Here is a 27,600-nt window from a genome sequence, read left to right as displayed (position 1 = left end):
CTGCTCTGTACACATGTAAACATTTGTTATGCAACTTTAAAATACATGGAGTTTATTGCAGGTTATTTATACTTCCAAATTTAAACACAGTTTTGTTCATCACAATCTTTGCAAAAAAACCCAAAACACGAACGCTAAATGAATAAATATACACATGTACATATAAAAAGGAAGAAAAGTTAAAAGTTAATTCAGTACAAACGGGTTACTATTTAGGTGTTCACTCCATTTGGATGCATCACGTTTCCTTCATTAACCTCACTGAGTGCATTTTGCAGCATTAACTTAACCCTCGACTTCCATAAGCCTCACACAAAGCTTGTTTTAGCTTCAGCAATTTTGGTTTCTTATACACATAATACATTATTTTAAACCTGCACGCAGGAGGATTTTATAATGTGACATTTACTTTTATGGTGAGTAGAATCACAAAAACTAAAAAAAAAAAAAAAAAAAAAAAGGCCAAGTAGGTGAAAACCATTTTATGAACAGTATGTGCAAATCACAAAAGTGGAATAAATACACTCATCTCACATTTGTTAAACATCCACAATAGAGATAATGAGATTATAAAGTTGCTATTGTGCTTATGAGTCTAAATAAAAATCAGCCCTTCCCTGTAATTGTACAAGTGGCTGCCTAATAAAATATTTAGCAGTGCATAACAGTATTGGTCGGTATCTGAGGGGAGCAGCAAGGACCAGAAAAATGCAACTTAAATCACAAAAACAGGAAATGTGAGGTACAATTATGGTAGCTGAAATGTTCAAGGATGTTTCAAGTCTGCATTCTTGAGCAGCTGGAAAAATTTGAAAAGATTGAACCATTCCCCCAATACAGCTGCTAATGTAATGTCATAGAGCAAGGCACTTAACCTTCAGCTATTCCAGTAAAAACAAAAGCTGCTCAGTAGTTGTAACAGGTAATTCTAGGTTCTAAATGTTGCCCAAAAAGGCAAAAAACAATACGATTAAACATAAAAAAATTTATTTATATTGCACATCATCATGCCCCAACCAATCCTCCACTGGTGACAAGCCCCTCTCACATTTTGAAGTATTCAATTGCTCAATATGATATTTTTAGGCTGTCGGTTTCCTAGGCTTCTCCACACAGGGTTACTGTCTCACACATGTTCACAGTGTCAGGCACAGTCACTGGAGTTTCCTCCGCCTTTAAAGACAACATCACACAGCCTAGTCATCTTTTAGTTATTCATATTAAATTATAGCTTCAATCTAAATGTACATTAACAACAAGAAGTGTGCACATCGGTTTTCACCTGTTGTTGTGTTCCCATGTCCTCTGCTGCACTTTCTATGATAGCACTTTCTTTGCACGTGATACTTCTGTCTGTGCTTTTCTTCATTAAAGCTTTAGAGGCCAGCTGTATGGCAGCTTCTTTCTCAGATACACCTGCAGAATGGAATAACAGAGGGAAGCAAAGAATATGTGAGATGTCCACTGTAATAAGGGAAATGGGAGTATTAAGTAAAACTTGATGGTGACATTGTGGATTTAAGGACCAGTACTTCAGAAATTGTTACATTTTAGTGGACACAAAATTATGTAGTGCAGTAATAAAATGCTCCAGCAGGAGGCAGTTTATTAAAGTCCATTTCTGAGTCTAAAGACTGCTGGGTTCCATCTGTTTATTTTTACTCTTTTCAATTCAATTTTATTTATACAGCGCCAAATCACAACAACAGTCGCCTCAAGACGCTTTATATTGTACAGTAGATTGTACAATAATAGATACAGAGAAAAACCCAACAATCATATGACCCCCTATGAGCAAGCACTTAGGCGACAGTGGGAAGGAAAAGCTCCCCTTTAACAGGAAGACTCTTGTGTCTGGTTGATGTGAATGAGAGGGGATTGCAGTGTATGGTCACAGATAGCGTGTTCCCTGGATTAAACAAGACCAGTTACACTCAGTTCAGCTCCATATTCCAAAGTTTTGAAGCTGAAATTAATCTTTATTTATGTCATGCTGGGCCTTGGCGCAGCTCTTCAGTTCACTACATCACAGAAATCAGCTCACGCCCCTTCCTTAAGCTGACTTTCTTCTGACTGGCTGCTGATTGCAAACAAAAGATCTGAGCAGCAAGTGGGTAGGGCTTTCTTGCTCAGAGCCAGAGCTATGTGCCTGGGTTGACCATCATAAATTATATATTTTTCCATTCTCATATATATATCACTCTTACATACATGGGCCTCAGAGAAAGTTTTACTTATATTTATTACAAGCATTCGGCACTGTAGCGGTAAAACATGTTGTTTAAGATGGTGGATAACCTGAGGGACTGTGTCAAGGTGTCACTAAAATAAGCATGTGTATCATTCAAAACTTGTAGCAGAGCTCAAGAATAAAAACATTAAGCTAATGTGCCTAATAGGTCCACTCTGAAGCATCACTATGCTAACATATGCTAATTACCACTAAAGTAACTTCTACATCTGCGGATCAAAGCCAGGTGGCAAACACCATAGTAATTAGAAGGGGGAAATGTATGACTGCACCAAAAACAGCTGTTGAAATATTTCACTTAAAATCAGAAATGTCCACCTCATATTAGCCAGTGTCAAAATCAGGGGGTGACTGAAGTCATTCTACCACTTGGGGATCCTGAATGTGTGTCCTTTATATGGATGTACAGATCTGAGCTTCAAAAGTGGTATCTGAAAATTCTCTGGATGTCATTCAAAGTTATCTCATTACATTTCATGCACACTGTGGTCAGATGCACAAATAAGCACAATCATGAGTTCTATGTTGTTTTAGAAACGATTCTCCTTTAATATCAAGTAAAACATACTTTTATGAGATGCCTTCATGTCACTTATCCCCATTTTTAACTGATCATTGGTCAGCTCATCTCTGTAATCTATGTCATAAACAGCCCAGAGCAACAAGCAGGTGTACATGCCTGACAATGACAGGTGTCTGTGGAGGCCAGGTCTGAGCAGCTTCCACACCTTCATGGTAGCAGACACCTCTTTACCTCCTGGTGGGTTATTGCTAGATGGAGATGCTTTATTGTTGTGTTTGGGAGGTGCGTCAGTCGACCCCATCCTTCGGATGGGAATGCGGCTGACGTGGGGCTGCAGCTCACACCTGGGCAGGCGACAGAGAGGTTAACATTTTCGCTATTCAAGAAAGAAAATATCAGCATGAAGAAGGGGTTTCCAGTGTGGTTTTCATTTCATTTTTCAGATCCCAGCCTTTGTTGACTGTTTTGGATTCAAATTATTACAATGCAAAAAAAAAAAGAAAAAAGATAGGGCTTACTTGCTAAATTTGATGGAGGAAAGGATGTGTTCAGGCCCCTGGTCTTTAGCAGTCTGTGACACATGGAGACATTACAACAACACATCATAGTCTAAGTGTATATTAATACGGGACAAAGTGTTAATAATGGAAATGTGAATTTGCTCAGTGAGTGAGCCAGCAAGGTAACCTAACCTCTCTACCAGCTTCTGTGGGAGGATGAGTGATTGTAAGAGTTCGGCACCCTCTCCCTATGTGCCCAGGACGTACAGGTAGAGGCATTCTGGACCAGACCGCAGAACTGGGTCCACCAGTCTCAAGGTCCGGGCAGCTAATGCCTGTCAACCACATGAAGACACATAAATAAACAGAACAAAGAGAAGAAAGGAGAAACAAAGAGTGGAAGATGAAACACTAAGAATCTGATTTATAAAACTTAAGATTTAAGCCATTTAGTGTGTGTATGTTTAAAGTATCACAATTATGCTGGCAAAAACCAAATATGTTGAAATAACTGAATGTCCTGTAATATCTCATAATCTACATATACTCCTAACTAAGTTTAAGTGGTGAGAGTTTTGGTGTTGATCTTTTCCTTGACGTGAAAGTTGAAAAATAAAGATCACAATCAGAGTCAAAAGAGAGCAAAAGGACCCACACTCTGTAGCTGCTTGACAAACGGATAGTTTTTATTCCAGAGGTTAAACAGAGAGGCGCTAAAAGACAGCGGCACATTCAAGAAAGGTGACAATTGTAGAGACGTTACAAGGACAAACACATAACTGTAGTCTGGTATAGAAGGTTAGCACCACATTGAAGGAAACGGCACAATTCTCATAAGGAGTATAAAGCCGAAAGACCTACTGAGAATGTGACTATGCATACAGTGTTTTCACCTAAAGCTGAGTTCGTCATTTTCAATGAAGACGTAGACGCTTTAAGGCTGAAACAACTGGGACACAGAACATCATAGCTCACAGTGAGAAAGCAGGAAAAAAACAACAACTACAGAACACTCCTTCACCATTTAGCAGGGCACTGATCTAAACTGATAGATCGTAACTCCACTGAGCTGAGGCTACACTAAAACCTTTAGTACAGTAATATTAGATGAGACTACTGTCCAGTAAGCACAAGACAACCATCAGATTTGCAGGGTTTTCTGAGCTTCTCTAACTTAAGAGAGCTGACATTTGAAGCTAATGCCGTGTTCAGACTATACGATACCAGGCTGGTCAGATCTGAGTCACGTAAAGCATCGATTGGAGGTTGGGAACAAAAATGAGAGTAACGCATGCCAATAGGGTGTCATGATAGACAAAAAAAAAGCTATGTGCCAACAAAAGGGCTAGCATATAAGGTAGGTGTACTATTGCATACATTACAAAAGAGAGAATGATGTTCCAGTATAGTTAGGAAGAAGTGTGAGAAGCAGTAACACAAGATAGCCAGCGTCATAGACACTCCTTTGTTTGCTGTTCTGTTGACACTCTTATTTAAAATCCACTGTACCTCCAATGATATCACACTGATTGTGAAAGAAGAGATGAACAAGATTTTATAACTCTTAACCACCTGACACATCGACCACTGCGACAGACTGAAGTATCATGTAGTCTGAGCCCAGCGTGAGTATTAAGGACTGTTTCTACAAGAGCTTTTTATTTGGCTTAACAACGCTTGAATTCGCAAGAAATTTATGTTGTGAGATCACTGCAACTTAGGCAAGTCACACTGAATATGAAAGACAGATGAAGAAGAAGGATATATACCCTATAAGATCACAATAGGAGCAGGACCTTCAAAACCTACTGCTTACAACAAAGCAAGGCACAGCTTAACTACAATGTGTAACAGCACTGGATCAGACAGTAGCTACAGTGAGCAAAGGCCAGATATTCTGAAAGCTATTTTGATCCCTTAATGGTCTGGTTTGTTTGCTCCTTCTAAAAAAGAAGAAAAAATAAATAAATAATAATTCACTTCTGCATGTTCAGTGCAACATAAACGGCCGGTCCTAAAACACAGACCATCATCAAGTACTTGGATAACAGCACGCAAAAAACGAATTACAGACAAGTTACTATAATTCCACAATAGATGAGTAAAATCTTAGACAACATGGCAGCTTCTCATGAGTGCTTACCACAAGATATATTAACTCTAGCCGTCGACAGCCTACTACACACCTGCCACGATCGATTTACACAAGGAACATGTCTATCTGCTTGAACAAATTAGGATAAATATTATCTTCATCGGTTTAAGGAAACATATAATACATAAACAAACAAAAAGTCTTCACCATATTTACACCAGACCAGTGTTAGTGTCATATTAAAAAAACAATAAACACCTGCCAGTCAAACTGGTTATAAGCTAAACTCATTCTTTTCATATAATACTACTTGCTGGCAAATAGCCCCACAAATCAACCGTAGTTATCCCAAAGCAGCTACAAGATTGCAAAATCCATAATGAGGTCTCCACACAGGAAGTGAGTGACATGGTGACCAAAGTCAACGATAATCAGAGAAATTGTAGCTATCACCAATGAGAGGGAAGGATGCTGTTTACTGATGTATGAGGATGGTAAATGCCAACGAATGAGCCGCACAACGTTTCCTGTGTGGGTGCCCCTTAAGGACTTAAGCTAATGAGGGTACACAGTTTCTGGCAGTAGGCTATGCTGTGATTATAACGTCATGACCAATGTTGGTCCGACATTGGAATGATGCAGGTTTTTGTTTTTATTTATTTTTAATGGTATTTAGATAATGAAAAACTGACTTGTGTACAAAAATCTAAAAGCAAACCTTTGAATGTCACTTTGAATCATAAGAAATTAAAAAAAGCTATTTAAATGTTTAGCCTCAAATGACAGTATAATGTGATCGACTTGTGACATCGTTTTACAAATCAACATTAAAGTGAAACCCAAAGACAACAGAACAGATCAGAGGGTGCTTTGGAAGGCTTTTAAAGAAAATAAAGTCTGACTGTGTTCAGTCTATAAAAATATGTCTCAAAAGTCAAATAAAACCAATAAATAATTCAAACATTAAACGCATCACAAAAGCAACTGTGCGAATAAAGAAGAAAATCTCCCAGCTACTTTCAAATGGTGAGCAGAGTAACGTGGTAATTAGCTTTAGCTTATTATTGTATACAGAAAAAGCTTCGTCTGGATCCATATTATAATATTATGATGTCTACGGATAACATCTACTGTGTGCTCTGAACGTCTTATAGGACAGCAGATATTAGGTACCCAAGCAAATATCCCCATTTACTAACCAGTCTGCTATGTTTATCAAAGAGCCAGAGGACAGTGCGGCAACCAGCACTTGATTCAAGGTCGGTGAGAAAAAGCATTTCAGTCATAGCTGAGATCTGAGGAACACATTCGCTCTCAAGTGAAAGTGTTATTTACCTTAAGGTGCTAAAACTGTAGACATGTAATTACTGTGCAGAAAGAAAAAAAATTATTTACTAGCACCAGTGATGTTTTGCACGCACGCTTTGACCTACATGGACTACCAGGCTGGTTTCTGAAAAGACAATCTCACTCAATCATCTCGCACAAGGACATGTGCCCAGTGTTTCATGGTTTAAGTCAGATTCAGTCCGGGGTGGGCCCAGTTGGACTGCTGGCGGCCGGCGGTAAGCTCTGAAGGAGCAGGGGACTCAGTTTGGAGAGCAGCCCAGGGCGGGGCAGGGCCTGCAGGGATGGGAGCAAGGTGGAGAGGCTGGGGGGCTGGAGGGAGTACAGACCTGTCATACTGACGGAGGCCGGGAGGGGACAGGAGCCTGCTGCACACACTGAGGAAGATGAGGAGGACGAGGAGGAAGGGGGTGAGAGTGGGGGACGAGCGGGTGTGTGGCTGTTGCTGGGAGACCGGAGGATGAAGCGGTGGTGATGGGGGGGGCGTCTCTTCTCCTGGGGCTTAGTGTCTACAGAGAGGGAGACACATACACCTGCTCAGAGACGTGCAGGGACCGTAGGGATACACAAAGTGGCTGAAACTACCCTGCATGCACTGAGAACAAAGTCATTACAGGTAACGCAAAGTAAATGCAAAAAAACTCATGAAAGCAAACTGAAATTCTTTTGGTACACAGGGTTTCTGCCAGGAAAGAGAAAAGGAAGACAATCGCTATATCTTTTTTCACACTTCCAGCATGAAGAGAAAGTAAAAAGCATGTAGGTGCGATATAACCAAAATCTCATATCCCGATATAAGACCTTTATCGTCCCGACAACGATATATGTCACAAAAATTTGACATTTTCTGTAAATTCTGTAGTACAGTTTTCTGGTCCGTGTCAGACTTTTCATAACCAAACCATGTCCATGCTACAGAGGTAGCCCCTCGTTTAGGAATAAGGTCCTCGATTTGTTTTGACTGGTCCTTCTGTTTGTCATCATTTCAGTTTATTTTGAAAAATCTCAACAGATCTTCAGCTTTATTGTGAAAGGTTAATGTGGAAAAATAAACAAGCAGACAGCGGAGCCACAAGCTGGGTTTACCGTCATTGCCGCTAACGACAACGCATAAAAAAAGTTGCTTATCCATCTGTAGTGTGGTTATTTTAAATGTAAGAGAAAGAGGGAACGTAAAGAAATTAATATAGCCACTACAGTGACCATCAAAACGATGAAAAAACATTGCCGTAAACAGTTTATTTTGTGACACCACGAAACAAACGATAGCGTAAAATGAAACGATAGATGTTTTTATATCGTCATCCGATATATATCATTATATTGAACCGACCTAAAAGCATGCATGCATATACAAGCTGGAGAACACCAAAACATATTCAACTCTATTGAAATAAAGTGATGAAGGATATATCTTACAGTGATTAATGGACCGAAATGGATGAATATGAGCAGAGTAAGTAAAACAGAATAAAGTCATAACATTTGCCAGGTTCTTTAATGCCCTTTAATAATTGTGGATCTCCTTTTTCTCAGAGACAAAAATCAGGTAAAAAACAAAAAAATGTAATTCTTTGTTTTTACATTCATCAGGTCCCAATCAGCCCAAATAGCAAGGAGAAATTAAAAATACATGCCACGAAAGAGTTGGGGTCTTAGGAGGTTAAAAATGTAATTAACTTATAATTGTTAAATTGTTTATCTGATGCCTTTATCTGCCAACTTTATTTTCATATTCTTCTATCTGAAACAACAGGAAAGCGGTTAAAAAGATTTTTTTTCTGTCTCTGATGATTGCTGCACCCAACCATGTAGCACAGGGGTAGGCAACTCCAGGCCTCGAGGGCCGGTGTCCTGCAGGTTTTAGATGTGTCCTTGATCCAACACAGCTGATTTAAATGGCTAAATGACCTCCTCAACATGTCTTTAGGTTCTCCAGAGGCCTGGTAATGAACTAATCATTTGATTCAGGTGTGCTGACCCAGGGTGAGATCTAAAACCTGCAGGACACCGGCCCTCGGGGCCTGGAGTTGCCCACCCCTGATGTAGCAGAATACAGGCATTGTGAGGAGCCAAAAAAGTAGTGATGCTTATCACGTCCAATATAGCGGACAGCTCGACATGCCCATGATGTCACGTGCAAACCCTTTATACACTGGTGGAAACCCTGGTACATGTGTTATTGAGACAGGGACGCGTGTCTATTCTGCACTCATCATATTTCTTTAAAAGGAGAAAAGAAACTTGATAACTCTAACTAACTCTAAACATCATGTTAGAATACTGTATTATCCATACTGTGAGAAAGATTTCTTTAGGGTAAGGACACAGCAGCAGGAAAAGGGGTCATGCAAAGGTCATGCGGGGGTAATGTGGGGGATGTTACAGGTCGTTAACATCCAGGACACCAAGCTCATCCCAAACCTTGCTGCCAGTTTCACGTCACGCGCAGCAAACCAGAAACTAACATTCACGCAGACAATAACACATCAGCCAGCCTTTCTGAACAGCTCCAACAGCAACGAACAAGAGGTTGAAGAAAAGGAAAGAGAAGAAAATGAGAAAGAGAGAGACCACAAGAGAGGATTTGTGATACAGAGAGAGAGAGAGTGGAGCAGAGGACCACTAAAGGAGATGTGACTTAAGAAAAGAAAAAAAAAAAAAAGGCAGCCACAGCACAGGCAGATAGTTGGGAATTCAACTTACCTCTGACTGGCCCGAGTGTTTTGTTGCCTCCACGTCCGCTGCTGTTGTGCTGTGTATGAGTTCGGGGTGGGGGGCACCCGAAAGTAAAACTTGGGGAATTGTGCATCTTCGGCGAGGGTGTTTGGCTGCTGCTACTTTGGCTGTTGCAGCGGACGCGGCTGAAGGTGTTCTCCGATGCAGATCCAGACAGACAGCTAGTAGGAAAATGAAGAAATCACAGAAATCCATGACCCAGCTGTTATCTTTGGACAAACTAAAGGCATCCAAGTTAAAAAAATTTGTGGGAACTCACTTGTTAAAGCTCTTTGGTGGTGACACCTTGCTGCCATTGTGGTGTATTCGTGGGGGAGGGTTGGCATGGATGTGAGTGTTCAGTCCTTTGGTGTTGCGGACGTGCTTGAGGATCCAGGCTCGCAGATTTGTCAGACAGGTGTGCTCAGAAAGCACCAGTCGCGGCCAAGGGTTACACTCTGCCATGTCCAGGGCAGAGATCGCCACAGCACGCCCCACCTGATGGCATCACCCAAATTTATTTCAGAACTGATATAGATGGGCACACTTTGTTTACATAAATTGCCAAATTTCTTTAACATGTCAGGGTAGGTGTACAGTACTGTCTTGAGACACATCTCATTTCTTTATATTTTGTAGAAAAATGGGAAACAGGTGCAATGATTTATTAAAATGTGCAAATATAGATCCGGGTTCTGGGGAGGCCAGTCAATGACTGACAGTGTTCCACTGTGTTTTTCTGTCCAGATATGTTTTTCCTACACTTTCCAGATGGTATTGATTTAGGTCATAGATTTAGGTTCTATTTGTTGGAGGAGGAGGGTCGGTGCATACAAGTGCTTTATCGGTCATTAGCAACATAGTTTCTCTTTCTAAATATTTGATTTGCCAAATACTTTGTAACAACATCTAAGTAATATAATCTGCTCTCTAGTGAGTCTTTCATCCTGCCGAATAACTCTAACTCCATTGTCTTGATGTCAAGGTAACCCTCGTTTTGCTCTATAGCTTCAGTGAGCTCATCACATGTGTCTTAACCGGTTCCACATACAGTATGCTGCAGGCTGTGGTTAGTGTGCTTTCAAAATAAGAGCAAGTAGGCCTTGTCTTTGAGATGTTGCTCTCACTAATCAATAAAAAAAATGAAAATAGAAAATTCTAATGTGAGGTGACAAGTATGCTTGAAGGGGATGGTAATACACTTGGACATACCTCCCAAGTAAAGTCTATGGGTGGGAAATAATTCAAAGAAAAGTGGAGCATAATATGATATGATATGATATGATATGATATGCATGTGTGTGTTATATATGCGCTTCCTACCTGCTCAAATATTTCTGGAGTGTATTTTGGAGGGAAGGATGGAGGTGGAGGGGGGGTAGCTCTTCCGTTGTCATGGCAGGCAGGTGGGATTGTATTCATGGTTTTTCCTGTGTTATAGTTGCACTCCAGAGTGTAACTGGTCGGTACCCAGTTGCAGAAGCAAGATAAAATATAAAATTACAACACAAAAGCATTACTGTGTTTCCAAGGCTTTTTGCAACTTAATTTGTACTGGGCCCACAAAATCTGCACTTGGTCATTATGGCTAATTCGAAACTGAGTAAAAATTCTGGAAATCACACTTTAAACACCTGAAAAATGACTACATAAACTTCCTACACCGAACACAGATTGCAGCAATGTCATAAATCTAATGTCTGACCTGTGAAGCAGCCCTATTGCCTTGTGAATGGCAACCCGACCGCTGCCTTCTTTAGATTGGCCATCTCTCTTGTCTCGTGCGTACATGTTTTTCTCAGAGAAGTTACAGCCCAGAAAATCAAAGTGGGCAGAATTCACAGCGATCAGCCTTGGATACAGCATGTTCTCGACCTGCGGCAAGAAAATCACAGCAATTCAGACACACGTGACAGAAAGTATTACAAATGTAATGTAGAAAATATTTTTCTAAAAAAAAAAAAATTTCAATGAAAGAAAAGTAAAAAACAAATTTGAATGTTATTTGACAATTTTGCAAAAGTACTGCAAAGTAATGGATAAAATGCATTCATTATTACCTGCTGGCTCTCATCAGGAAGGCTATTTCCATACATGAAACACCCACGTTTAGACGCGTGCCCATGCAAGTCGACATAATATGCCACACCCCCCTCCTGTGGTGGCACCGACTCCTGTTCCTCCACCTGTGGTACTGCTAAATCTCCAGCACCTGGAACTACAGTCTCTGTGGAGCTCGATGAGCTGTTCTGATCTCCCTTCTCCGCCTCTGAGGTAGCCCAGGCGTTTTCCTCCATCATCATGGGGACCTCTGGCTGCGCAGGATTTGCATCTTTCTCAGCGTTCCGTTGGTTTAAGGTGACTTCGAGGGCAGTGAGGGGAGGTGCTTCATGCTGATTTGCAGGTTTTGTTTTAGCAGCTGGGGGCTCTGTATGGGTGGGGCCGTTAGAACGAGTGCTTGGCTGTGTTTTGTGCAAGCGGTTGTGTGTGTGGTGGTAGAGCAACAGTGTTTTGGCTGCATAGATGGACGGGTGTAACTCGGGGCTGGGGTTCAAGTATTGTCTATTCAGGTTCACACCCCTGGAATCCGTCCTTTAAAAAAAAAAGAGAAAGTAAAGAATCTTTTATTGTCGACAAGTCTAAACCCAGCAGAGAGTATTTTGTACACTTCACCTCTGCTATATTTAACATGTGAGCTATTTTATACATTATTACACGGTGATGTTTAGATTGTACAGAGGAACACAGGTCTGGGAATCAAAAGAAGAGGCAGCATACCACTAACATGCCAAGAAAGCAGCGTCACCATTTACTGACACCTCAGTGCATCATTCTCTGAGACACAGGGACATCTGGTAAAAAGGTCACCACATCTCACCTCTGCTGGCTCTTCTAACCTCCTTATGACTAGTAGCAGTGATGAGCCTAAACTAAACTCAGCTGTGGTCGACTTTCCCTTCCAGTTTGATTTCCAGAATCTTATCATTTGTACCAAATGCAGTTTCCATAACCAGAATAGAGCCAGGGTTTCCATCACTGTATTTTAAGTTGTCACATCTTGAAAGATATTGCTTTTTTATTTATTTAACGCAAGCAATTTATCGTCTGTACACAATAATTAAACATAAAACCTCAAAACTGAAAAAAGTTAAAATATTAAAGAAGAACCAGGCTAAAACCAGATTATGACTTAATGATATTTTACTCTGTCTTCCTGTGTCCACTAGGTCTACCATGATTTGGTGCTCTCTCATTGGTGTAGTCTAAATTATTGCTGGGAATGTGAAAAAAACTCTCCAGTGTCTCTTATTCTCTCACCCCTGTGTCAGCATATACATATCTTCACAGTGTTACAGCAGATAGCAGGTGGGCAGCTTTCCATTAACTGAGTGCAAATGCGCCTGCATTAAATTGCACGTAATTTCTGAGTAGGTCGTAGTCACTGGGCTTTTTTCCCCCTGAGTGATAACTGCATAGGGCTTGCAGAAACCTAATTTTTCCAGCTGGATTTCTTGATTTCTCCTAAAACGAGCAGGTTCATTGGCCACACACATGCATAAATTAGTTCTTATATAAGTTTTAAATGTATGCACATGTTAGCAGAGACATTCAGTTGATATTGACAATGAATGTTGTGAAGTAGGGCTGCACGATTTTGCATAAAATGAGAATCACGATTTTTTGGCTTAGAATTGAGATCACGATTCTCTCACGATTTTCTTTTCCAGTATAAATATTTATTGCACTTATTAACTGCACATCAACTTCGTAACAGTTGAGACTGAACATAAAAACAATAAATAAACATAAAAACAACAAATGTCTCACGTTTTGTTGTTGCCGCAAAATGTTGTACTGCTTGAAATTCCGTCTCCATCGTTGCTCGACGCTGCGTGTATAGAGCAGGTAGTGTAACAATAGAAAAATAGTTGCGGGACAGCACTGTGTAGCGTTTGTCTAGGGTGTTGATCATTTTCCTAAATCCCTCGTTTTGCACAGTGTTGATGGGAGCCATATCTTTGGTCAGGTGATAAGTGATAGCCTCCGTAATTTCTTTGTGCCTGCGGAAGTTCGACGGGTATAGGAAAGTGCTGTATAAGGTTCCCGTTATTGGTGTTTGGGTGGTTGACCGGGACGGATTTTCTCATGTCACTTTCTCGTCATCCCTGACGTGCTCTCCGTTGTTTTTCCCCCTGATAATTTTAGCATCACACGGCACAGCTTCTATATCACGTGGTATAAGGCTCCGCCCTTGTCATTTGTTGAGCAGGAAGAGTGAGCGCTTGTTTTCATGCAGATTACGTCCCGGATCAAAATGCGGTACAATCGTGGTTGTCGTTTTAATCGTTGTCATTTGGAAATGAGATCGCACATAAGTATGAATCGAGATCGCGATTTTCTAACGATTAATCGTGCAGCCCTATTGTGAAGGCAAAGTAAGAGGAAGATATGCACATAGTAATACAAAAACTAATGGTCATTGTAAAAATTCAGACACATTTGCACTGTAGCATCAGGTGCCATATCCCCATTGGTTGCCTGGTCTTCAGACAAACTTTCCATTCAAATCAAAATTTCATTAGGAAGCCAAAAAACAAAGATTTTGAACACACAGAATGCTTATTTTTAATAGGATATATCCATTGTATTTGCAGTACATATGGGTCTACAGTTGTAAGACTTCCTATGCAGAAACACAGAGCTAATCATCTTATACTAGCAACTGTTAACTGCTGTGTAGCCTTTTAACAGGCTCAACATCAAACCAACTTGCTTTGTGACAATAATGAAAGAACATTGTAGCACAACAATACATTGTAGCACATTTCCAGACTATAATTGTGGTACACACTACTCACATTATTATTGAGAGGAAACGCTCTCATGTCTCATTTAAGGATGTGGATGAATGTGAAACTCTTACCTGTAGTGTCCACGGACAACCCCGTCTGGGTTCAGCATGGGAATGAGCTTGAACACAAACATGTTGCGCAGCGCGTGTGCACGTGGGTCATCTCTTCTCAGGATGAAGTTGAGGAAACCGTTAAACACAAATGATGAGGGAGTCTCCCCAGGGTGCACCCGACTGCTGAGAAAAAACACCTGGGAACACACACAGACACGCAAATACCAAGAGTGAACGTTCCTGTTTAAGGTCAGAGTCTTATAAATTATCATTAAAGGTCCCAATCTACAAAACACTGGAAGTGATTCACAGCCATGTGGCAACTGGAGATCACAGAAAGTCAAGGATATTCAGCGACTTTAAGAATACCAATAATTGACATTTGTACTGGTAGTAAATACATTAGGGGTTTACCTAGGCAGCCAAAACCTGGAATTTCTGCAAGTGAACAGTCTTCAGCTTAAAAGTAATGCACAATGAGCAACTCACTTCCAGTGTGGATGCAGCTTAACAAAAAGCCAGTTAAGTTTAAATTAAAATGATCATTTCTTTACTTGTGGTAAAACAGTCCTTTCTAAGGTGGGAAAATTGCTGCTGACAATCCACATTATTACATTTAGCATCTATATTAGCAGCATGCTATAACTCGCTACATCAGACTCACCGAGGAAGAAACAAGCAGCTATGGGTTGATTATGTGCGAATGTACTAGTTTACTCTTTTCTTCATGGGGGGAGGCTAACTGCTTGGAGGTGGTCTAGGTGCCCGGTTTCGGAAGAATGTGCATTGTGACTTTGCTTCACAGATCATACTTTACACACGGGAATGTATTTAAAAAAAATCTCATAATGGTCTAAAACTAACTTTCATAATAGGGGACCTTTACAGAATAGTGATTGTTTTGTTTTTGTGTATGATTAAATGATACCCTTTTGCCAGGGAAGCGGTGTGGTCTTGGAGTGTTGGTGTCAGGAAACAGCTTGGGCAGACGGGCTTCCCGTTCATCCTGCATCCCGCTGCAGTTGGTCACAGTGAGAAGGTCCACCCTATTGCCATCTAGAGAGTGGCATAGCAACTCCCTATGATAATACACAGTGCCTGGAGTACTAAGCAGTGGGAGCAGTGCAGGAAAGAGTTTAAGGAAAAAAAATGTTAGAGAACTGTACACATTTAAGGTACTTTGACAAAGAAAAGATTCCAAATTTGTGTGTACATAGTTGTGTCTTTTGTGCGCTTTACCTGGTCGGACTGAGCTGAGCAGCCCTGGGGTAGCTCTGATCCAACTGCTGCAGCATCTCCTGGCACTCTGTGTAAGAGAATGGGTAGCAGAAGGAGAAATAGGTGGTAGCCCCTCTCACCTCCAATAGCCGGTGAGTGAATGAAAGGATGAACTGGTTATCTACAATCTGAAAAGCAGCAGAAGAAAAGAAGAAGAATGATATTTATAGATGGATAATAATAGCCTGACAGGCAGTACTCTGCCTCACAGAGTCCTGTTGCCCACATCCTCTCTGACAGGCTCAGAGAGTGAATATCTACCTCAGATGTTGGTCTGTCTCGTATCCTTTCCCAGCGGATTTTGCCCGGTAAAGTGCGTACGAGAGGAGCCATGCCTTGGCTGTAGAGTTTCCTCTGATTGTTCATGTTCATCACATTGATCTTCAGTAACTTCCCAGGTGCTGCCCCCTTCACACTGAAGTAAAACCATGATCTGAAAAACCACAACATGATACGGGATACTTTAAGTCATCTAATGTGGTAAAGTTGGTGTGGCACGAAAAATTAAATTTTGGTTACCTGTTTCCGTTCTCGTGCTCTGTGCCGGCACAGTCTGGCTGCGTCCACACATTGAACTCATAATCAGGGGTGAGGCTTGACCCAGAGGAGGAGCTTCCACTAGAAGGTGTGTCAGAAGAAAGGCTGGAGTTGCCCTTCTCCACCTTCTCCACACGTGCCAGGTTCCCTGAGTCAAACTTGGAGCTAAACACAATATTCCCAAAGCGAGCCTCCATGGCTCTGAACTCTGGACTCTTTCACTTTTCTTTTCTGTGAAGTGCCCGTCAGAGTTCTGACACAGATCACCTGTCATGAAATTAGGGTTACAAAAATATGTTAACACTGGGCAAAAACATAAAAGGGAAAGGAGGTATAACCGGCTACAACAGGGGTTTTATGTATATGTAACGTATTTCTCAAAAACATAATAAACAAAGAATTTTATACAGATGTAATATACCATAATACTAGTTTTTGATTGTAAGACTAAACAGCGACATCTCGAGGCCATTACAGAAACTACAACGATGGCCACAACCAACAACACAAAACATTTTCTACAATTACAAGCTTTATACGTGTAGCCATTGCTGTACATTGGTTGCTTACTGTTTCCTTATCATTAACAAAAACGCGAGTGAAAGTCTCTCCAACAAGATGAAATAACGTTTCAGTGTATCAACAACAAGCAATAACAACAACAGCTGACCGAGAAATCGAGGGCAGCGTAAAAAGGGGGAGTGAACTAACGGCTGCAAGCATTACAGTCGGTTCATAAAAAGATTTCACATGATTTAAGGCAAATTAGCAACCGCTAGCTAAAATCGATTACACAGCTAATAGCCAGTGTCCTTCCTTTATTAATGTTCCACACAGCTAGCATACCTTTCTAAGCTACGGAGGCTAACTTAGCAACGGAACTAGCAGTCATTGCTCTGAAGGAATCTGTTTTTTTTTAATTATTCTACGTTTTTGGTCCACACACTACCTCGACACCTAATCTGCATCAGCGTCTTTATGTGAAAATATAAAATGTCAATTTTACCAGCCTATTTTCGATCGATGTCCATTTTTGTTTCACCGTCCTTCTCAACCCTCAATTCATAGCTCTGTATGCTGCGTTCAGGGTTCTCTGGAGAACTGACACTGCCTGGAAATTTCCTTGTGTCTTAGCCTAACAAATTGCAGGCGAAACGTTTTAAAGTCATTCTGTGCATTTGGTCTGCTTATTACAGTGGACATGCAAAAATATAATCAAAATATAAGTAGATTTATCTTTAAAAAAACCAGCAATTAAAGTTACCAACTTTGTTGTTCTTTTCCTTATGAAACAGCGCAATAAAGAAACGTAATCTTAGTGTAGGCTTACTTTATTTAAAGGTCTCACGCATTATTTGGCTGTAGCATTGCAGTGACATTATGCACCCAGAATATCTCAAACCTGAAAGGCCTGTTCTACAAAGCAGACCTGGGGTTAATGGTCACCACCTCCTTACCTCATATGTGTGTGTGTGTGTGTGTGTGGGGGGGGAGCTACAAAAAGTCTGAATAGTGCTTATTAATATATGATGGGGTCTAATTAGGATTTTGTAGGTAAGGAGAAGAAATTTTAAATTTAATTTTGGATTTAACAGGGAGCAAATGGAGAGAAGTCAGTATAGGAGAAATATGTCTTTCTTGTCCCTGTCAGAGCTCTCGCTGTAGTGTTTTGTACTACCGGGAGGCTTTTGGGGCTTTTTAGAGCAACCTTATAATAATGAAGCACACTAACTAACAATTAATTCATTAATTCAGACTTATTACATAAGTTATATGCATAGTTAAACACTTAATGGTATTCAAAGCAACGAGCTTCGTTTGAAATAAAGTAATATTTTTATGTAATACCACAGGTAATAGACAAATATTTTGCTTATATTTAAATATCAAATTCAAACATTTTATATTGATCCTTTATTTGTTTATTTGTTTATTTATTTATTTATTTTTTAACAAAAAAAATTGTTGCAGCCAGGGGTAATAAAATGGATTCTCTTAGGCTGTTTTTATTTATAACAGCCTTCTTTTCCACTCAGTAACGGTTCTGTTATTAGTTAGCTTAGCTAATAACTAATGTTACTCCATAAGCAGCAACCAACCCAGTGAGGTCACTTTCTCTACTGACACAAGAGGGCGCTAAACCTGTTCAAAAAACTTTAGGTTTGTACGCTTATTTCTTAAATCCAGCTTCACGGACAGAGTTAAATTATTACTGTTTATCTATTACAGTGTTTTTTGTGTAAATTACCCTTGATACTTGTCGTGTTTCGTGTGCACTTTAATGCAGCTTTAAAAGCATACATACCTGGGGCTCACGTCACGTGTCACTGTTCTTCTGCGGCTCACCTTCATTGCTGAACATGGAATGTTCAAGGAGCGTGTTATTATTAGCGCTGTTTTGATTTGAGAAAGCAAGCAAGCAAGATATACCTGACTCAACTAAAGAAACAAGTGCAACAATGTTTCTGTAAGTACTTGCGTCCCCCTTTTTTTTGCTGCTTTTTCAGCAATTTAGCTAGCTAAAACACATATATCACTGCTATCCGGTCTTTGTTATGGTTACGGATTTGTTATGGGATTAAAAGGAATCATATTTAAAATTTCGAAACAAAATAGTTGGCGCAAGTACATTTTATGCATATTGTTAGTTTTTTCATAATGTTATTTATTTTTAAGGTTTCCCATTAGTACACTAGCTTTTTCCTTTTACTCCAAACAGGGGCCAAGCTCCCACGTGGTCAGACATGCCAAGGACCTATGGGCTCACTGGTCCAATCAGCGAGGATCTACCTGAAGAGGAAAACTTGATCCAGACCAGAAAACTGTTAGACACTATGAAGTCCTACAATGTATATGAAAACAACTTAGAGTTGGAGAACAGGTATTATACATAGTTTTTCCAGCCCTGTTTAATGTTGCATCACCTTGAGAAAGAGTCAGTGCAAGCAGTTGACTGCATAGCACCCCTCACTTCGGAGAAATTTAAAAATGCTCTGTTTCATCTGCAGAGAAAGGGTTGTTAAAAGACTGGAGTCCCTCTTTAGGGATTGGCTCAAAGAAATGTGCATAGAAATGGTAAGAATTTATCTAGTTTTTTTTTAAAAAAGAATCTCCAAATCTGAAAAACAAAGAGAGTTGCACAGGGTTGATTTTGATAGGTAATGTCATTTGATTTTTAGAATGTACCTAAAGTGGTTACAGAAAAAGTTGGAGGCAAGATCTTCCCATTTGGCTCGTATCATCTGGGAGTTCACTCAAAGGGTAATTACCCAGACATTATTTAATGTTGTTGTGCAATTAAACATTGCACGTCTTTGTGATTATACGGCATCTTTCAGTGCTAACTTTCTGTAAGAACATGGTGAAAGGACAGTAGTTAGCTCTTTCCCTGGCTTTGCTTTTATCTGAAATAGTGGCATTTTGACAGGTGCTGATATTGATGCTCTGTGTGTTGGACCTGGATTCCTTGAGAGAAAAGCCTTCTTCACCTCCTTCTTTGCAAAGCTGAAAGCTCAGAAGGAGGTCAAAGACATACAGGTCAGTCACATCACTGAGTCACTGTACAAAAGTTGAATGACATTTTGCTATTTTGTGCAAGCTGACGGTATCATTGTCCTCAGGCCATCGAAGAGGCTTACGTCCCGGTCATCACACTGTCCTGGGAAGGGATACAGGTAATTTGTTTAGAGAGCAAATTTTTTAATAATGCAGGATGATTCAGTGTTTTTGTATCTGTCTTAATCATGTTTTTGTGTTTGTCTTACTTAAAAGATTGACTTAGTCTTTGCTCTGCTGCCTCAGAGGAGCGTTCCTGATAACCTTGACCTCCTCAATAACAGCATAGTGAAGAACGTCGTAGATGCACGCTGTGTCAGAAGTTTCAACGGTAAGTGTCAGATTAAAATTTGGTAATTAAATTGCTAATTAGCACCTGACAGATCTTCTTGGCCTCCCCCCTTAAAAAATAAATAAATAAAACAAAATTCTACTTTTATTTCTTGTCTGTAGGCTACAGAGTTACAGAAGAGATTCTCAGGCTGGTACCCAATGTTCTCAACTTTAGGGTTGCTTTGAGAGCCATCAAACTATGGGCCAAACGTGAGTCGAACTTTCAACTTGCAAGATAATTACACATTTATATTCATATTGTTAAGCCATGTTGGCATTTCATTCGAGCACGCGCCTTACATTCTGAAATAAAAAATGTAGACCTTGAGTAGTTTACCTCCTGACACATCTGTTAGTATTTTGACATAGTCTTCTGTCCACAGGCCGAAAAATAAGTCATGATTTATTGTTTAGTGACACAGTGACTAGTACCTGTCCAAGTACCAATTTGAGTATTAGGAATTAGCAGGAGAATTAGGAAGCAGCAGCAATGCAAACTATAAAAGTCTTATCAAATACCTAAAGGGTGCTTTGAGATAATAATATAGATGCTGAAGTCTAATGTTCTCTGTTGTTTCCCTTCAGAGCGTAACATTTACTCCAACAAGCTGGGCTTCTTGGGCGGTGTATCGTGGGCCATAATGGTAGCCAGGATTTGTCAGGTGTACCCAAATGCTACCGCTTCTACCCTGGTGATAAAATTCTTCAAGATCTTCTCCATGTGGTGAGTTGTCTCACTTTTTCCTCATTTCATTGATGAAAAAAAAAAGTGTCAACACCCAATGCAAACAAGGATCAGCTGCCGTGAAACTCTCATATGTTTTGTCTCAGGGTGTGGCCGATCCCAATCCGCTTGATAGAAGTAGAAAAATGCACCTACAACCTTCCTTTTTGGGATACCAAGGTATGCCCAGCTAAAAAAAAAATCTGGTGGAGTCACCACCACCAGACGTTTAATAAATGAACATTTTCAAAAAGCACAAGTAAAACATGCTTCTGCATTTCCAGGTCAATCGATGTGACCGCTATCACCTAATGCCCATCATCACCCCAGCGTACCCGCAGCAGAACACCTCAGTCAGTGTTTCTCGGTCCACGTTTGCCATCTTGAATGAGGAGATTCATCGAGGTTAGAGATTATAAGCGCCATAAATACAAGCGTAATTTAACAGTCTTTGAACCTTTCTGTTTGCTCCAATGTGAAGAAACTGTTCACTGAGTTGAGTTGAACTGTTCAGACTGTTTCACTCACAACATCGGGATGTTCTTCTGTAAGCAAAGCGAGGGGGTTTAATTATACCTGGACTCTAACCACTTCTATTTCCTTCCTCATCCACAGGTCACGCCATCTGCCTGGAAATAGAGCAGAAAAAAGCAAAGTGGTCTGAACTCTTTGAACCAACTGACTTTTTCAAAAAGTACCAGTATGTATTAAGACATGTAAAGATGAAAATCGACATTGCCACACACAGAACACAACTGTCTTCCCCAATTTCCTTGTATTTTACCACACATCGATGTTTTGCACTCGTGTCTTCTGATTGTTCATTTGTACTTTGACAAAGAAAAGAGCGTTGTATTTGATGATGTTTGACTTTTTAAATTGTAATATTAATAAATTAAATGAAATTAACAGCTAAGGGCAGCACGGTGGCACGGTGGTTAGCACTGTTGTCGCACAGCAAGAAGGTCCTGAGTTCAATTCCACCATCAGGCCGGGGTCTTTCTGTGTGGAGTTTGCATGTTCTCTCCGGGTACTCCGGCTTCCTCCCACCGTCCAAAGATAGGTTAATTGAATAATCCAAATTGCCACTAGGTATGAATGTGAGTATGAATGGTTGTCTGTCCCTGTGTGTTGGCCCTGCGACAGACTGGCGACCTGTCCTGGGTGTACCCCGCCTTTCGCCCTATGACAGCTGGGATAGGCTCCAGCGCCCCCCACGACCCTGAAAAGGATAAGCGAATGGATGGAAATTAACAGCTATTTACATTTTAGTATCTTTACTGTATATAAAGGGCAAAATAAGAATGTTTTGTGCACACATTGTAATCTTACTCTATGTATTGTGTAAATTTAAAGTGGGTGGTTAAGCCGGGCTGTCTTATGTTATTCTTTTTTGAAAATGTCTGGGATGCCGACTGTACGATGATTGTAGAGAAAATGCACTGCTGTTATTCAATTTATATACAGGAAACCTGATTGGTTAAATGTAAAAAGTGGATCAGCTTTTGCCTGATACTGTGACGAATTTACTTTTGTACCTGACTTTACTGAACTGTGGTTGGACAAGTTTGGCTGTTTGCTGTCATGAATTGAAACGCGTTCAGTGAAGTCTGTTTGAGTAATTTGTAGGAAGCGGATCGTCTGTCAGTTTTTGTGGGGATTTTAAATTATTTGTTTGCTTTCTAAACGCTTGGTATGCTGCTTCAGACATACATTTGCATAATGGTGGGTTTGTTGAACAGATTTTGCTGTTTTCTGTCCATGATTCAAATATAAACTGAAACCTGTTGGGGTATTTGTAGTAGTTTCTCATTTATTCATCGCTATATGAGCTGCTGGACGGTTTGAGTCATTTTTGAGCTCCTGATATTCTCTGATTCTTTAATGCTTTCTCTAAACTCTTGTGGAATCTGTAGCTTCTATCATTTCTGCTGCACTTACATCGTCCTGTCTGAATAAATTCACCGTGTGTTCTGATCTTCTGGGTTACTTAATAAAATGGCAAATAAAAGGTTAATGGTGTAATCATCAGCTGTTGCTTTAAAGTGTGGTTTTGCTTGTTTGTTGCAAGGCCTACACCGAGTGCAGTAAAGGGGAAATCATCAGTGCGTCAGTATTCTCTCTGTTATGTGTACAGCGTTGTTACCCACTGTCCTGTTACACTGCCTGACTTGCTTTAAATATTGATTAGACAGTCAATCAGCTTCAAAAACAGGAAGCATGATTAATGTACGATTCCAGCATGTGTGGAGCCTATCGCCATTGTTCTGTCTCATGTTTCAAGGCACTACGCTGTGTTGGAAGCATCTTATACTACAGAAGAGAAGCGTCTCGAATGGTGAGTACATAGCGCAAAGCAAAACTGGAACATCTCATGACTTTGGGTATGAATCCTTCTTATGTGTTCCAGCACTTCTCTTAAAGGCTGAAAACTGTTTAATATTTCATTCCCGACTGCTGTAGCGCTGTCCTCTTTCTGAAAACTCTGTGTTGTTCGCTCTGGCAGGATTGGCCTTGTGGAGTCGAAAATCAGATTACTGGTGTCAGCTTTGGAGAGAAATGAGCCGGTCTCCTTGGCCCATGTTCACCCACACGCCTTTCCTGGGCTCAGAACAGCGAATAAAAAGTAAACACAAGCGATGTTCTGGTTACGTTTAAACCGTGTTTACAAGTAGCGTTGTCTTTGCTAACTCGTGCCTGTTTTTCTGTCTGGTTTAGAGATGGACAGAGCACAATGTGGCTCATTGGACTTGTCTTAAATGGGAAATACTCTGAAAGATGTAAAAAAAATCTAGAGCGCAGCTTCAAAACTTTCACTAATATCAGTAAGTTTTTCTTTTTTTTTAATTAGAAAAAAGTAATTCCTGAAATTATAAAATGTGTTTTTATTTTGTTGCAGTCAACAGCCTGGCCAGGAGCTCTAACATATATGATGAAGGGATGTCCTTATCAGTCGCATGCCTAAGGAGGGAAGACCTCATTTATGAGCCACAGCAGAAAGCTCTCCAAACCTCTGAAACTGAGCCGCCTCGTCTCGTCTCACCTGTCAGCGCTGACAAACAGGGCACGACAAAGAGAAAACTACTCCATAGATCTGAGACACCATCCAAAAAATTCAAAGATGACAAGGTTTGCTCAATCATCCATCCAAATTGCTTGTCTTGGATGTTAGATTGGTTTTCTTTTTTTGTTTTGCTTTCTTAAGTGGTAAAAAAGTAAAAAAAAAATTGGTTTTAAGGTGGATTAGACACTCAGCCATGTCACTTACTAGAATCTGTAGTAGTATTGTACATTACCTTAACCCAGGAGTGTCAAACTGACTTAAGCAAGTTGGCCTGACCGGTGAAACTACATGAAAAACATTTAAAGGTTTTGGTAAATCACTGCTTAGTAAGTTAGTATCCTGTAATTGAGACTATGAAGTTTTAATTAATTCAGAGAAAATATTCTTGTACTTTGGTGTGGCGTGGATGGCAGGGGGTGAGGATCTTTATCAATAGGAAAAGCTTTAAAGGTTATGAAAATACTGTTACAAAATACTGGGCCTCATTGGAGTCTTTGAAGGGCTGATACTGGCCCCCGGGCCCTATGTTTGACACCCCTACCTTAACATAAAGACATCAGACTGTTATCAGTTTTCTTAGACTGTCAGGAGATATTAATATGCTGTGAATAAGTCTGTTCCTTGTTTCTCAGAGTCTGCCCGTCGACCAGCCTCACAACGTCCCTTCAGGTGGCCACGTCGCTGGACCTTCTGCATTTGCAAAACCCGCCGTCAGCCTTACAGCCCCCAGGTACAGAAGAACACGAATGAACAGAAACCTCTCCCTAGTTTCCCCCAGTTCATGTATTCCATGTGCCAAAAATCACATAACATAGCAGCTTTTGTGAGGTTCATGGAAGTCCTGTTGAAAGCGACACTTACAAGATGAATTTCATCTCTTTACCACAAGAGGGCAATGAAGCCTTTCTACTCAACTGCAGTGAAGCAATGTGTGCACAGATCAACTTTTCAGACGCCAGTCAGTGGCTGATAAAGAAAAAAAATGCTGCAGATTAGAGTTATGGGAGCAGCTTTGGATTCAGTTATCTCTGCGAATATTCTTCACTTTGAGGAAGGAAATTAAAGAATCCGAATGCTTGCATTTTTCACTTTAGTGTGTTGATTTGGAGACCAGATAATAGTAGTGAGGTGCTAATTAATACATTGGGGGTGGTGATCTATTATGTTGTGCATTTAAAAATAATTTATCGTTTCTTTTTTCTTTTTTCCTGGAAGCCCTGCTCCCAGAGGAAAGTGTTTTGTCTGTTGACCTCTTCCAGCTCTTTGCTAAGTGGTGCTTTTAAGTCATCTGCTGTCTTTGATTAACTGCAATTAATGACGGGGACAAACAAACATCACTTATTATTGGGCTGTAATATATTTGGATAAAGAGGCTAATAGAACTATGCTTAAGAATTTAGTATTGCCAGAAAAAGAAAAAAGTGGGAAAAAACAAAACAAAAAGAAGCTTTCAATTCCTCATAGGCTTTGGAGTTTCGTACTTTCACTTGCATTGAATAGATTTCCTCTCTCATTTCTACACCAAATGCGACATTTGCGGCGTTCAGCTGATGATATGAAACTGATTCCGAGTGATTGAGGGAGAACAGGGCTTAAAAAGTGTGGCTGACCACTTTGTGACCATTTGAGAGCACAAAGTGTCCGTTGTGTGACAACTTGTAAAATTATCATGTGTGATTTTTTTTTTCTTTTAAAGCTAGCTCAAAAAGGTACTTTTGTTCTTTTTGACATTTAGTCATAATGGATGTTGGAACGTTAATGGTATGATTTGTAATCGCTCAAGTAAAAATTGAACGGGACTAAAAACGGGCCGAGATTTTGATTTTGCAAAAATACCACGAGCTGGCTCTTTTCTCTTTACTGTCTTTTGTTGATATGCAATATGTATCATTTTGGGGGAAGATTTGTGCCAGGCGAGACACTGAGATACTCATCCATAGGGAGCTGTCTCATAACATGGCCTAGTTAAAGGTTTTCTGTTGTTTGCATCCCAATCCGGTCAAAATTTCCCAAGATATGGCTTGTAAGAGTGTGTATGTTGTTGCTAAGGAACAGTTTTTTCTGCACTCTCAGTAGGTGGTCTCTTTATGAATATCATTACATATCCTTATTCAGGGGAGGCAAGGCATGTTTATTCTTTGCTCACCGCGTTTATCACTGTTTTCGTGTTAAAATTTGTGAGGGCTCTGTGTGGCCACTGTTTAGACCTTGATGTATTTCCTAATATCTACAATTGTGATCCAGACTAATCGCTGATGATCTGATATGTTTTTAAATAGGTGTCTGATCTGACTGAAGTTAAAAGCGAGCCTGTTTTTCCCTCACTTGCATTTGTCTGTAATTAATCAAGGACAACATTAGGACTCAATCCAGAGGTGTATCCACGGGAGGTCCAGTTTAAGGTCTGGGGCTCCCCTGTAGTTGTGGCCCTGCTTACTCCTGCCGTGTGCACTCTGTGTGGGGCTGAGGCTCAGGGCACGGCCCCCTGTCTTCCTGCTGGGCCTCCATCTGCTGTGGTGGTGGTTAGGTCCCCGGATTGATGGCAATACAATGATTTTATGACAAGTGTCGCAGTGAGTGACAGAGGGTCTCGTCCTAACCGGGCCTCCCGACGACCACGGCTCCCACATTTGTGGTCGGCTCTTTGCCAAGGCTAATGGGAGGAGTGATCCTCCTGCTGTGGAATGGGACTTGTAGTTTACAGCTGGCTGGTAATTCAGGACAAGGAGTAAATCTCTCCGGCTTCTGTCTCTTCTGGCACCAGCATGTTTTTTTTTCTCAAATAGTAATCTTTGGTAAAAAAATAAATAAATAAATAAATCAGCTATTCTTAGAAACTAGCCTTCAGTGCTAACTTCTGATTGGTACATGAGTGTAGTTGCTCTTCTGCCAGAAAGACTAGCCCACTCTTTTGAGAGACTTTTGTTAAGCCTTCTAAACTGGTCTCTGAAGTTCCCCAGTTGACCCAGCAGCACTCCTTTCACACACCTGTCAACACGCTGTTTCTTTCCGCTTTGGTGGGTCCAAGTTAAAAAGAAATTGTTTCCTTCATCTCCCACTACTCTCCTCCTTGCCCAAAAAACAGGATGATAAAAGCTAAGAAAGAGTTTCACATCTGAGCAACAGTAACAACGCTACTGTACCTTCAAAGGGGAAGATGCCACATTGTGAGATGACAGGGTATTGATATGAAAGTGTTGTCTCCTTCCTGGGAGAGATCAGAGGAGGCCTGGTAGATGTGTACTGTTATGTTGCTCTGAGTGATCTGACCAGTGTGGTGGAAGAGAAGTGCCATTCACTGTGAAATGTGCCTGTGTCAGTTTTTCCCTGACAGGATCCAGGGTAATACTTCGGAATAGGCATCGGATTCTTTTTCTTTTTTGCTCTCTTTAAAAAAAAAAAAGAAATCTTGGCTTGAGTTTGTTGTTAATCACTTTTTCGGGCTATAAATTACTTTTAATTTCTGGAAACTGACATTTCTGGGGAAGATAACACAGTTGATACCAATAATGAAGATTTTTAATCTGTTACACACATTTTAGTCTTTACTTTGTGTACAAGACAAATCAAACTCCACGAGTTATTTGTTAAATCTTTATGATATCTGTTGTACTTGTGCAGGATTGTTCTGCAGGTGTTGCAGGTGTTACAAGCTTGACCGCTAACTTAGTTCTGCCTGTTTCTCTTACAGGCAGACCACTTAATTGCCACCGGTTGGATTGCTTTCTGCTTGCAAAATAAATACATAAAAATAAAATACTCCATCTCC

General features: G+C 40.4%; 2 protein-coding genes and 1 long non-coding RNA gene across 9 annotated transcripts in view; 1 reads left to right on the top strand and 2 right to left on the bottom strand.

Annotated features, from left to right (window-relative positions):
- Positions 1–19: 19 nt before the first annotated feature.
- Positions 20–19,278, bottom strand: LOC146557512 (cytosolic carboxypeptidase-like protein 5). Of its 4 annotated transcripts, none has more exons than XM_085248023.1 (17): positions 18,461–19,278; positions 16,138–16,422; positions 15,880–16,051; positions 15,580–15,746; positions 15,269–15,446; positions 14,359–14,537; positions 11,495–12,026; positions 11,140–11,309; positions 10,758–10,893; positions 9,715–9,932; positions 9,423–9,616; positions 7,046–7,225; positions 3,467–3,609; positions 3,293–3,345; positions 2,931–3,118; positions 1,283–1,416; positions 20–1,173 (listed from the first exon to the last, which is right to left on the bottom strand). In XM_085248023.1, the coding sequence occupies exons 2-17, from the start codon at positions 16,350–16,352 to the stop codon at positions 1,099–1,101; spliced, it is 2,934 nt and encodes a 977-aa protein (XP_085104149.1). In that variant the 5' UTR covers positions 16,353–16,422; positions 18,461–19,278; the 3' UTR covers positions 20–1,098. The 4 variants fall into 4 exon arrangements, with proteins under 4 accessions (XP_085104149.1, XP_085104147.1, XP_085104150.1 ...); XM_085248021.1 differs by lacking the exon at positions 18,461–19,278 and adding an exon at positions 17,162–17,361; XM_085248024.1 differs by lacking the exons at positions 7,046–7,225; positions 18,461–19,278 and adding an exon at positions 17,162–17,357.
- LOC146557511 (poly(A) polymerase type 3-like) lies at positions 18,123–27,600 on the top strand. Of its 4 annotated transcripts, XM_085248029.1 has the most exons (19): positions 18,126–18,315; positions 18,443–18,622; positions 18,875–19,036; positions 19,164–19,230; positions 19,335–19,416; positions 19,583–19,692; positions 19,776–19,829; positions 19,927–20,041; positions 20,164–20,253; positions 20,629–20,767; positions 20,875–20,947; positions 21,052–21,172; positions 21,383–21,467; positions 23,052–23,105; positions 23,274–23,393; positions 23,486–23,592; positions 23,667–23,896; positions 24,464–24,561; positions 27,523–27,600. In XM_085248029.1, exons 2-19 carry the CDS (start codon positions 18,615–18,617, stop codon positions 27,533–27,535), a joined length of 1,728 nt encoding a protein of 575 aa, XP_085104155.1. In that variant the 5' UTR covers positions 18,126–18,315; positions 18,443–18,614; the 3' UTR covers positions 27,536–27,600. The 4 variants fall into 4 exon arrangements, with proteins under 4 accessions (XP_085104154.1, XP_085104152.1, XP_085104155.1 ...); XM_085248028.1 differs by lacking the exon at positions 27,523–27,600 and having other exon boundaries at positions 18,123–18,315; positions 19,957–20,041; positions 24,464–24,871; XM_085248026.1 differs by lacking the exon at positions 27,523–27,600 and having other exon boundaries at positions 18,125–18,315; positions 24,464–24,869.
- LOC146557510 (uncharacterized) overlaps positions 20,239–27,600 on the bottom strand; it is a 29,241-nt gene continuing 21,879 nt past the window's right edge. The window contains exon 3 of the long non-coding RNA XR_014888752.1: positions 20,239–21,396. This is a non-coding gene — a long non-coding RNA (uncharacterized LOC146557510). The remainder of the gene's footprint in view (positions 21,397–27,600) is intronic.

This window comes from Mchenga conophoros, linkage group LG15, assembly GCF_057382185.1.
Source record: "Mchenga conophoros isolate Kocher_MC1m ecotype Shallow Benthic linkage group LG15, M_conophoros_male_GT1.1, whole genome shotgun sequence".
Taxonomy (NCBI): Eukaryota; Metazoa; Chordata; class Actinopteri; order Cichliformes; family Cichlidae; genus Mchenga; species Mchenga conophoros.
Note: the sequence above shows the minus strand (reverse complement) of the source record. Positions and strands in the feature narration are given on the sequence as shown.

Coding starts and splice junctions, on each gene's coding strand:
- LOC146557512 (XM_085248023.1), bottom strand. CDS start 16,352: ATGGAGGCTCGCTTTGGGAATATTGTGTTTAGCTCCAAGTTTGACTCA. Junction 16,052..16,137: donor GAGCACGAGAACGGAAACAG/GTAACCAAAATT, acceptor GTGGTTTTTCAG/ATCATGGTTTTACTTCAGTG. Junction 3,346..3,466: donor CCACAGAAGCTGGTAGAGAG/GTTAGGTTACCT, acceptor CATGTGTCACAG/ACTGCTAAAGACCAGGGGCC.
- LOC146557511 (XM_085248026.1), top strand. Junction 19,830..19,926: donor TGTCCTGGGAAGGGATACAG/GTAATTTGTTTA, acceptor CTTACTTAAAAG/ATTGACTTAGTCTTTGCTCT. Junction 20,768..20,874: donor TTCAAGATCTTCTCCATGTG/GTGAGTTGTCTC, acceptor GTTTTGTCTCAG/GGTGTGGCCGATCCCAATCC.